This window comes from Lactuca saligna, chromosome 3 (assembly GCF_052625555.1).
Source record: "Lactuca saligna cultivar CGN05327 chromosome 3, ASM5262555v1, whole genome shotgun sequence".
Classification (NCBI taxonomy): Eukaryota; Viridiplantae; Streptophyta; class Magnoliopsida; order Asterales; family Asteraceae; genus Lactuca; species Lactuca saligna.
The window spans coordinates 199,713,454-199,725,467 of record NC_136419.1 but is presented as its reverse complement, the minus strand read 5'-3'; the positions used below and the strand labels follow the sequence as shown (position 1 = coordinate 199,725,467).

The following is a 12,014-nucleotide window of genomic DNA, read 5'->3' as shown; positions in this document are numbered from 1 at the left end:
TTTTCCTTAAACCCAAAAACCAAAACCTCAATTTTATTCCACTTGAAACTTCAACGATATACCTTGCACTTGTCCTTTTTAGATACACTTCATAAAGGTGTTAGATGTTGTTGATTCTAGGCCGAAAACAAAATGTCACATGGATTGGTAAAATAGGAAGGATTTTAGAGAGAGAAACAGAGAGACGAGGAAAGATTTTAGGATGAATGGTTCTTGATTTCGTCTTTGGTTCTTGTTAATGGTGTGTATAATTTCATATGCAATTTTATCTACAAGTTTGAAATCCACAATCTTGTTCCTCAGGTGAATTCGATGGGATGATTGCAACTTCCTCCAAAACCTTATTGTTTGTATGGAAATCTGGAGTCATCTTCCACTAATACCTCTCAATCACTACCCTAGATTATTTCTTCGCTGTCTTGTATTTTTTTTAAAGATGTCAATATCATTTATGCTTTTTTTTCATTGAAATAATGTAAAAAAAGTGATTATCTTTCAAAGAGTTATTGGTGAATCGTGATCATGGATACTGAAATATGTGAATTATTGTGTGTTAATTAGGAATGAGTAATATTTTTGCAGTGAAGAATGCAGATGTCAAGAAATAGCTTTGGACAGATTAATGGTAAGTGGACTAGAGGTGACCGAAAGTGATGGGTGGTTATATGTTTGTGTATGAAAGAACAAAGGATGAGAGGATGACTTTGTGTGGAAAAAAAGTAAGGATGAGAGAGTGAGAGAGAGAAAGAGAGAAAGAAAGAGAGAGAGAGAGAGAGAGAGAGAGAGAGAGAGATGGGCTTCTTATTTTTTTATTGTTAAAATTAGTAAATAAGTATTAGACTTGAAAAATGAAAGAAAATTAGAAAATAAATACCCAAGGGTATTAAAGTCATTTTAGTTTACTGAAGGACCAAATCTTCAATGAAACTAGCTTAAAAGGACTACGAAGCTAAAAAAATCGAGGTTTGGGCTAAACATTAGAAAAAATGCATACCACATGGATCGTTTTTTCAGTTTTGACTTCTTAAAAAAATAACTACATTATTTTTTAGTGCACTAAAACCTTTATATTTTCTGAAAGTCTTATTATGTTTTTTTGACTTTAGAAAATCTATTTTTATATAAGCATTAGAAAAACCACTATATTATTTTTTTAGTGCATCAAAACCCTTATCTTTTTGAAAATTTTTAATCTAATGAAAATTAACCATCAAATCGTTGAGAATCAATTACCTATCGTTTTTTCTTTCCATGGTTTACCAAACTCAAAGCCTTAAATTAGTCATTTTGAAAAAAATATAAATCTTTTAGTATACAAAAAAAATAAATAATATAATGGTTTATTTAAGGATTTTATGTAAATATCTTGGGTTTTCCTAAAGTTTTCTCTTACTTTGATTTACAACACTGGTGGGTAGCATCCATTAAATTATATAATTTTAATAGATATTGTCATATAATTCAAAATCATTAGGGTTTTATATTAAAAAATATTACTATAAAAAGTTACTATTTTTTAGTCAATATCAATAAACTAACTTTTTTCAACCCATACTTCCGAATTTTAACAATAAAATTTTATTATGTGCAATAGACTACGAATACGATGAAGACTCTACTTTCGATAAAGACTGGAAGGACAATTTTCAAACTATTAGGCAAATTTGTCAAACTAATTAAACACAATTGGGTCATATGTTTGGCCGGCAAAACTGCGCCCTTTTCCGTTTCGGGCGAAATGATTTGCGCCACCAAAATTGGGATACTTCCATATTTTTGGACTGAACCATTTTTAGAGGAGTATTCATTTTTTACGAGTGTGATATTGAGTACAATGCCCAAAATTGTTATGAAACTCAAGTAGGAGTGGGTATCCTAGATGGAATGGTGAGTGATGATACCGGAGATGTTTTCTATAGTGACAATGGACATGCTTTCTTTATTGAGAGTATATATGGTTCTAAAAACAACGGAGATGATTATGATGATGGTGACTACAATGTATAGGGGTGTAACGTACAACTTGATGTGGATGTAGATAGGAGTGAATTCCACATTGTTGTGGATGTATATGAACATGGAATTTTAAAAAATAATATCACAACTACAGGAAATGACATAGTTGATGAAGAGTCAGAAGTTGTTGATAGTGATGATTATCACTTTGCAGAATTTCACGAAGATAATAGGAAGACACTCTTTAAGGACTTGAGTAGGTCAACTACATGCACACATGGGGAGCTTCATCTAAAACCATTCAGGGTGGGTCAAACCTTCAAAAAAAAAAGGTGGAAGTTCAAAATTTCATGTATTCAGATATTATACAAACAAGGAGGTCCCTATACATAAAAAATGATAAAATCAAGATGAGGGTGAAAATGTGAAGGTGTTGTAGGTTAATTTTTTGTAAAGTGTAAGATATGTGCGGAGCCAACCTTAATCTATGTATTTTTTAGTGCACTTTAGGTTACTTGAATATATGTTGGTTATCTTGAAAATTTTCAATCATATTGGTGTTAATATGTTGGTTATGTTTCACGTTTACAACCATATTGGTGTTGGTGCACTTATGGTTCGTTTTGACCCATATCTACATTAGATGGATGTAGAAATTGTTTATATAAATGGAAACATTCATGAAATGATTTACATAGTTTTACTATAAAACTTAAACTTTGTATTGAGAGATCAAACATGGTAAAAACCATCATTTCTTGTCACTCGTTATCGTAATACTTTACCATCTCAACCAATATTATTTCTTCAGGAAACATATAAGCTCTATTAGCTATAGTCAAATGCATTGTAAGAATCTTGCTATTTTTTGGCTTTATGCGTATGACATTCACTATCTATACAACATTCATCCTTCTAGATGCAACATCAATAAATTTTTGCAAGTTAGCTCTTTGATTAATTTTATATATTCACTTATTTCTTCAACCTTCTTGGTTAAATGCGTTGTAAGAATCTCGCACCGACCTCACCGCCACACCCACACAAACACCCCCACACACCAGCCTCACCACACCCATGCTCACACTTACAAACCTAAGATAAAAGGCTTATTCCAAAACACCAACACCGACATCATCCCACCCTATACCTACACCTACACACACTCGCCCACATGAATAAGCTCATGTAGGTTTGAATGGGTGAAAATTAATAAATGGAAGTTTTATCATTTTTTTAAATAATAAAAAATTACAAAAAAAATCAATAAAATATCATTTTGGTTATATTACCTAATTAATTTTCAATGACGTTGACAAGTTTGCAAAACAAAACAAAAAACATATTTCATTCTATGCGAACCAAACCAAACACAAAACATATTTCATTCTATGTGAACCAACCATTATAAATAATTGCAATTCATTTCACATTTTTTTTCTTTCTAAAAACATTTTGTAAAACAAACATGAGAGAAATGATATATTGGATAACCTATTAATACATGCTCAAATTCCGACACTGCTCAACCCCATAATCATGAAGATCATAAGGCACAGCCTTATGTTTGTAGCAAAGAATTAATCGGTGCACGAAGTTAGCCCGAAACTTTCGTTAAGGATGTTCCTTTCCAAAAAATAAATAATAGAAACTGATAAAAAAACTCAATTATTATAAATGCATATAATTATATTTTATTTCAAAATTTTAGTTTTCCTGATGGCGCGATTACTTAATTTTCCCTCCGGAATCCCGTCATATTCTACCCTTATTGATATAGATCCATACGAGGATGAGAAACCGAGACACATGAAGATCAAATCGAGAGGGGTTGGTGTAGAGAGAGATAAACACCTGGGAAGATAGACGCAGAGCCGATCCAGATGGTGGGCAACCTGGGTGATTGCCCAGGGCCCACGATTCAAGAGGGCCCAAAATTTATGGGCTATGTAGTTTATATATATAAAAAAAAATTATTACCTAAATGATTTTGAGGACTTAAAGTTGGTTGAAACTCAATTTAGCTCAAAATATAAACAATTTAGTTTGTTTTTTATTTATAATCGAAAACTTCTATATTGAAGAGTAATGATATTTTTTTAAATCTTTATTATATTTGTATTTGAGGGGCCATGTTTTTCTTTTCGCTCCGGGCCCCATATATGTTTGGACCGGCCCTGGATAGACGACATGATTGAAAACATAAGATAGAGAGGAGAGAAAAGAAAACTATGCACAGAGGAAAATCAAATCGAGGCTCAGTTTTCATACATCAGATGTGGGCCTTGTATCATCAATAACCCAATACAAAAAAGGCATTATCATGTTAATCGATTAGGATTTAGGAGAAAGTGATAAAGTTTAAATTGTGAAAATCAAAAAAATGGAGGCAAATTCGCAAATGTGAGGTGGTAATCATGGAAAACGAGGAGTTTTGGCGTCCTAGGGTATGGAAAAACAGGAGATGCGATAATGAAGAAAAGAAAGTGGTTATCTAAGTTAGGTATTACGTCAATATTCGTTATGGTATGTTGTTCGGATTACAGATGATATTCATCCAAAATTTCTTTCTTGTTGATAATGCTATGTAGTTTCTGTTTCCATGGCCGATTAGAATTATGGGATATGGCCCTGGTTGATAATTTAATTCCCATTCGTTATATGTTTTAGTAGGGTTATAGTCAAATTTAGTGCTATCTTGAAAAAGATCAAAAAACTATTATCATATTGCGAGAGATAGAATTACACCCATTAGTAGGAAGAACATTTATGAATATTAAAAAACAGTAGTTTTTGTAACCTATTGAAATGTCTATATAGATTTGTTGATAGGTAAGGTTTATTATATTTGTTTGATTTTGTAGGAGTCATAATAAGTTCAGTGCCATTTAATTTTTCTTATAGTAGTATATTTCCATTTTTAACTTATAATAAGTTCATTGCTATTAAAATCAAACATGGACATGGGCGGATTCAGAGGCCTAGCAATAGGGATGATGATCTCAATAGTTTTTGGAAACTTTTTTTTGTAGTGTTAACTTGAATGGAATATCTTAAGTATTTAAATGACGCCCTCAATGATATGTTGGTTTAAGTTGTAAAGAGATAAGTAAATGTATGACGTTTAGCTTTTTCACATTCAGAACATATATGTATCGTATGTTCACGAAATGGGATGGTCTTTTCTATAAGTTTATTGTGTGATATGTGCAAGTATATTTAGGTGTAAGCATCACTCCTGACTGAGTAGTTATTATGTTGTACATGATAAAAACAATTAGTATAAAAAAACTATAAGTATCAAACTTGACTAACTGGAATATAAATGAGCATTTCTCACTGAGATAGAGGGTGATCAATAAGTGGGGATGAATTAAATTTAAAAAACATGGTTGTTGACAAATGGATCTTATATCCAGGTGCAAAGCCAAGATTTAAGGATAAATGGGTTAATAGTCTCACATCGCCAAAATATAATAAAGTAATAGTCTAAATTAAAAAAAAAAAAAAAACATAGAATTACGAAACATTATTTAAAACAAATGGCGTATTCTTATAATTTACTTACAAATTGATATATATCACTATTAATTAATAGCCAATTAAATTAAAATGAAAGACGTTAAGGCGGCGGTTGGCCTCATAGTTCTCATATTTTGTTGACTCTTTGTTTTATATTTGTATAATAATAATTGTTTTTTTTTTTTAAATAACTGAGTGGGCTCTAGCATTATCAATTGATGGATGTGGGATTGTGGGTTAATAGTTTTACCATTGGCTTATCTTATCAATAACATATAGTTGAAATTTGGAAAGAGATTTAGGGTGGGGGGGGGGGGGGGTGGGGGGTTAAGCACCTCGCAGCCCCCCTATTGTCTCCGCCACTTCTTATATCCCTCTTAAATGCACACCCTAAAGCCACATAACACACTTTCATTTGCAAAACCGGGTCATATAATTGTACTATTAAAAGATCCCGTTGTATTATTAGTTGTTTATATCAGTCATATAACCCGGTTCCTTACTTTAAACCGAGTCATAAAACTTTCACCCTTATAAGTCCCGGTTGTTTATATCAATCATATAACCCGGTTCCTTACTTTAAACCGGGTTATAAAACTTTCACCCTTATAAGTGCCCATTTTTTACAATATATCCCGGTTTTCCAAAAACCGGATTCTATTCATTGTAAGTTTTTGACAAAACTGCAAATTTGGTCCCTGTGGTATTCAAAAACCTTTAGATAGGGTCCAAAATGTTTCCAACTTGCATGGAAAGTTCAAAATAAAGGGTTTTCTGGGTTTTTGGTCCCTGATACACTTGAAAAGTCGATTTTGCCCATTTCATTTGTTTTTTATATTTTCTTTATTTATTTTGGTATTTAAATAATTAAGAATAAAAATAAAATATAAAATCTCACCCAACCCCTCCTCTCTCTCTCTCTCTCTCTCTCTCTCTCTCTCTCTCTCTCTCTCTCTCTCTCTCTCTCTCTCTCTCTCGTCTGCAACCAATAACACTCACATTTATTGCTTTGTTCTTCAACATTCAAGAACACCGTTGTATCTTCCTCGCTCACATCATCTCTCGACTCCGGCTCCGGCGAGGATTTTCTTTGTAATTGGTTGCACAAAACCTTCCTCTCTTCCGATCCACACATTCGCCTTATTGTCCTCGCGTTCATCTACTTCACACCAGGAAACAAAGATTAAGCAGAAAAACCATAACTATTTCACCATCGCTGCAAACCCTAACTCTGCAAATCTGAAGATAACCTCCATGGCAGGCGGCGCTACGAAGCCTATATCTGGAAAAAAAAAACCCGGAAAACGAAATGAAAATTAAAGGCAAGATATTGATTTCTCAACAAAACTTTGTCTCCATCTTCCTCCATCTCAATTTAGGAACATCAATTGCCAAATATACAACGCTATCATGTTCTTGAAATCTCCAACCTATTTTTTTAATCGATTTTTGATCTGGAAGCCTTGAACTTCTGGAATCAAGTTTTGAACCAATTTCTATTCGTCGGGGCTCTATGGTGTAAGATGAAATTTAGAGTTGAGTCACAGAGTAAAATCGCCAAGAACACGTAGATTCAGAATCGGAGGTAAAAAAAAGGGGATTTTTAGAAGAAATCAAGAAATATATGTGTGTATATATGTTCTTGTGAGTTTCAGCATTAGACTCCAAGAAATTTTTTGCTATTGTGTTTGTTATGTTTTTCCCCTTCTTCTTCCATCTCGATTGTTGTTGCTGAGTTTGTTTGAAATTGTTCTTGAGACGACACAGAACGACAAACACATACATATCTTTGATTTCTTTTTTGATTTTAGATTGTTGTTGTTGGCTTTGTTTGAAATGGTTATTTAAGGAAAATTGTTTTGAATATAGAAGAAATATCATGATGATACGAGAGAGAGAGAAAGAGAGAGAGAGAGAGAGAGAGAGAGAGAGAGAGAGAGGGGGGGAGAGAGAGAGAGAGAGAGAGAGTGTGAGAGAGAGAGAGAGATTTTATTTTTATTTTAAATTATTTAAATACCAAAATAAATAAAGAAAATAGAAAAAAGAAATGAAAAGGGCAAAATTTACTTTTCAAGTGTGTCATGGACCAAAAACTTAGAAAAACTTTGATTTTGAACATTCCATGCAAGTTAGAAACTTTTTGGACCCTATCCAAAGTTTTTTGAATACCACGGGGATGAAATTTACAATTTTATCCATTTTTTTTCTCAAACCCTATAAAAACTTCAAATTATAGTGAATTGATTATTTGAGTTTTCTGTTTTTGGTTTCAACTTAAATCTCCATATCTCTTTTATTTACCACGTTGTTATTCTTGTTGGCGATTGTTTACGTTTGATATCTTAATTCTATTTTTAAACTGATATCTTAGTTACTCGAATTCTTTCCGTGTTTACACACGTTTTACTTTGAACAAAGTTCATGTAAACAACAATACTAAGTAAATATGGAAATAATATTTTCATGCTAAGAATTATTTATTATTGACGATTGAATTATAAACCAAGGAGGGTTCTCTGTATATAGAGAGAGATTACAAACAACAGTAAGTAGAAACCATCCAAAAATCAGGATGATCGAAAACAAACATAGTATGACTAAACAAGTTGTTGATAAGGCTAGTCAGTAGTCGATTCATGATTATCTTCCAATCAATCTTCAACGGGTCTGGGGTTCGGGCTTATCGTCAGGCGGCATTGGAGCTTGCAGTTGCTTTGAAGCTCACATATCATGGAGCAACAGGGTACATATCAAGGGATAAACGAGGCGCCAGAAGGACCTCAAGTGGGAAGGCTTTACTGATAGTCACTCCAGCGCTTTCACTCATATCAATGGGTTCTTTCGATGGGTTTTTAAGCACAAATTGTTGTATTAAAGTAGCTAAAGTTATATGCAAAGACCGAAGAGCAAAGGGAATAGCAGGGCATACTCTTCTACCACTACCGAAAGGAAGCAATTCATAATTGTTTCCCCTGACATCAACATGTTTATGACTTGTCAAGAATCTTTCTGGCTGAAATTCTTCAGGATCTGACCATTTATTAGGATCATGTTGAATTTTCCAAAGATTAGTCAATAAACGTGTGCCTTTAGGGATTTTGTAGCCACCAATAATGCAATCCTCCATGGACTCATGAGGAAGGTTTAGAGGTCCAGGCGGGTATAAACGCAGTGTTTCTTTAACGATTGCGTCAAGGTAAACAAGGTTCTTGAGGTCCGACTCCTCTACCGCTCTCTTCCTTCCAACATGCTCATCCAATTCATCTTGGGCAAGTTTTAATACTCTTGGGTTGTTGAGCAACAAACATAAAGCCCATGTTAACGTTGCAGACGATGTGTCCAAGCCCGCAGCTAAAACAGTCTGCAAGTTTGAAGTTAAAAACAAATTTCTTGTATTAGCTAGATTTCAAGCAACATGCATGCATGCTGATAATTGATTTTGTTCTTTTGCACAGCTTATCTTTGCCGCTGAAAACTGTTGCAAATACGTAGTATAATGAATGTGGAAGAAAGTATAAACGATTAATTAACAAACTCTAGCAATAGTAGCTCATAATGATGATGAGATATAGAAAGATTAATTAGGTTTACCAAACATGTAGCCTTGATTATGGTATCATGGTCAAAACCACGGAATTCCTCTGGGGAGGCACCTTCAAGAACCGAAATCAGAACATCCATGAAGACTTGGCTTCTTTCATGTTGCTGCTTTTCCTCAGCCCTCACTCTCTTGTGATCCTCTAGCCATCCTGTTACAATTCCGTACATCTCTTCTCCTGTGATCTTCATTTTTTTCTCGTATCCTCCCAGGTCCAAAGGCTTGAGATATGGAATAAAATCAGACACCACAAATGTGCCCAATAACACAAAGAATTTCCTTATCACTTTTTGAAATCGAACCCCTTCTTTGTCATCAGGTGAAAACCTTTTTCCTGAAACAACCCTGACCACAACATTTAATATCAAGTTCTGAAACCATTGTTTCATATCCACCTTTACCATGTCGGAACTTCCACTCTCTTTATTCTTTGCCCAAGCCTTATATATATCTTCCATGGATGCTTTAACCTCTGAAGCACGAAGAGGTCCAAGCATCTCCACGCGTCGCTGAGAGAGAACCTCGAGCGTCAAGATCTTGCGCACTTGTCGCCAGTAGTCCCCATAAGGAGCGAGAGCCAAGATGGCATAGTTATAGCCCATGTGTTCTACTGCCATTGACTTGGGTCGACTTGCAAACACCTTATCATTTGTGGTAAAGCACTCTTTCGCCATCTCAGCGTTACTCACCACCAAAACATTGTGAACACCAAGCTTGATGGTGAAAATGGGGCCATATTTATCTGCCATGCCACCTAAGACCCTGTGAGGTAGTTCAGCTCCACCTAGAAGGCGCAGGTGTCCGATCACCGGCCATCGGCCCTTTGCTTCAGGTGGTTCTCTGTTCTTCACTCTCTTTCCTTTAAAGCTTTGCAGCAGGAATTTTAGTAGCAAAGAAAAAACAATCGCTGCTATACAGGCTGAAAATGGGAGAAACAGCTCCATGCTTTCTACGTCCAGAATGAATTATGAAAATGATCATACCGAGGGTTCATAATATATACAGATTGAACTCCCCTGGCTGCTAACGTTTTATATATATATATATATATATATATATATTCAAATGGGATGGTTCTAAAAATGTAAAAGTCAACAAAGTTGGCTGAAAAGTTTGCTGGATACAATTGTGTTATTAAATTTAATTAATCATCGTTTAGCATAAACATATATTTAAGATATATTTAAGAGGGAATATAACTTAAGAATGACATGTACATTTCATGGTCTTGCGTAAAAAAATCATAGAATCTTTCTTGTGTCAAAAAAAATGATAGAATCTTTTGATGTTGAATTAATTAGATGTATTTTGATCAAATTAGATTTAGAGTAAATGACTGTGGTAATTTGTGTGTCTTGTTACTAATTTATTTATTTTTTTAATTGGAAGGTCCCTAATATTTGTTTTTGTTACGCGTTTGATCCCGTCTTACCTTAAAAGTCTATTTTTCCTTGATTTTTTTTAATTTATTTAAATAAACACTCACAGCTCACCCCCACCTCACTTTATCTTATCGAAAAAAAAGACTATTTTAATTTATTTAAATAAGAGCATAATAGTCGTTTTTAGTAAGATAGAGACCAAACGCAACATAAAAACAAATATTAGGGACTTTCTGTTCAAAAAAATAAGTTAGAGAACAAACATGCAAATTACTCCAAACCATAGGGACCATTCGTGCAATTTACTCTTAACGTTAATTAATTTTTCACCTAAAGGCGTCAATGTCAAAATCTTTAATTTTAATTTCTTCAAATTCCTTTGCATTCCAAATCTTTGGTTTCAATTCCTTCAATTTGTAACATCCGGACTCCCAGGTATCTTATTTTATGCATTATGTTGAGTTTTTGGAGAGAGACTCGGCGAGTAGGTGCTCAGACTCGCCAAGTAGGATCACGGATGGTCGGACTGATTTAACGGCAGACTCGGCGAGTCCATTCGTGGACTCGTCGAGTCCACGCTGTTTAATGAAACCCTAATCCCCGGGGTTTGGGACCTATTTAAAGGGGCTTATAGCCACCATTTGCGGGTACCAGACCCCTGAGAGGAACCCTAAGAGATCCATAGCGTTTGTGAGGAGGAAGAGGTCATTTTTGATCTTTGTGTGGGTGTTTTTGCAAGAAGAAGGTGGCCAAGGCAAGAGGGAACTAAAGAGGGCGATATTATGTGGATTTCAAAGGCTAGGGACTTCGTTCGGGGGTATATATATCGATCCTTCTTCAGTTCGGTGTTAATCTTTTAAGAGTTAGGGTTTCTATCCCCTTTAGAGTATGGATTGTGGTGTAATTGGTCCCTTCTTGTGTTGAGACTTTGGATCTGGATCCAAAGTGGTCCAGAGACCTTAACTCCTCGATCTTTATGAGTGCCTTTGGGAGATAAGAGTTTGGGATGGCTTATTGGGGCCATTTCTTCAAATAGAGCCATTAGGTCTTTGCATGGTAACCAAGATCCAAACTTTACGTGTTTATTTTGCTTAAGGAGGCCAGGTCTATGGGTTATAGGAACGGATCTGACCTCAGGAGGTCACTTGAGTTTGAGCATGGCTTGAACTCGCCGAGTCCAAGAATAGACTTGGCGAGTAAGATGGTTCCCCCCCCCCCCCCCATAAATCACACAGATTGTAACTCGCTTAGTTAGGGAAGTGACTCAGTGAGTCATTGGGGATTTTGAGGACGTGAGTTCATGAATGAACTCACCGAGTCACAATTATGCACTCGTCGAGTCTGGTCAAAGGGTTGACCGTTGACTTTTAGGGTTTGGTCAACTTTAGAGTATTTGAGCCTTGAGAGGGGTAAAATGGTCTTTTACCCTCCTGAGAGCGCTAAGAGAGGGAATGGTCTAGCCTTGGGAAATGTGTTGATGCAGAGTGTTTATTTTCGTACGATTAGGCGGAGGCTAGATCCTATTTCACGGAGTCCGAGATTTCCGAGTTACCGAG

At 35.0% G+C, this 12,014-nt stretch overlaps 1 protein-coding gene across 1 annotated transcript; it reads right to left on the bottom strand.

Annotated features, from left to right (window-relative positions):
• Nucleotides 1–7,936: 7,936 nt before the first annotated feature.
• On the bottom strand, nucleotides 7,937–10,082 carry LOC145037734 (cytochrome P450 CYP82D47-like). Its single transcript, XM_078986440.1, has 2 exons — nucleotides 9,070–10,082; nucleotides 7,937–8,839 (listed from the first exon to the last, which is right to left on the bottom strand). Exons 1-2 carry the CDS (start codon nucleotides 10,018–10,020, stop codon nucleotides 8,207–8,209), a joined length of 1,584 nt encoding a protein of 527 aa, XP_078842566.1. The 5' UTR covers nucleotides 10,021–10,082; the 3' UTR covers nucleotides 7,937–8,206.
• Nucleotides 10,083–12,014: the final 1,932 nt, after the last annotated feature.

What these genes read in the sequence shown, in the direction of transcription:
- LOC145037734 (XM_078986440.1), bottom strand. Translation starts at nt 10,020, where the DNA reads ATGGAGCTGTTTCTCCCATTTTCAGCCTGTATAGCAGCGATTGTTTTT. An exon ending in TAATCAAGGCTACATGTTTG is followed by an intron (nt 8,840 to 9,069) that starts GTAAACCTAATT and finishes TCAAACTTGCAG; the next exon opens with ACTGTTTTAGCTGCGGGCTT.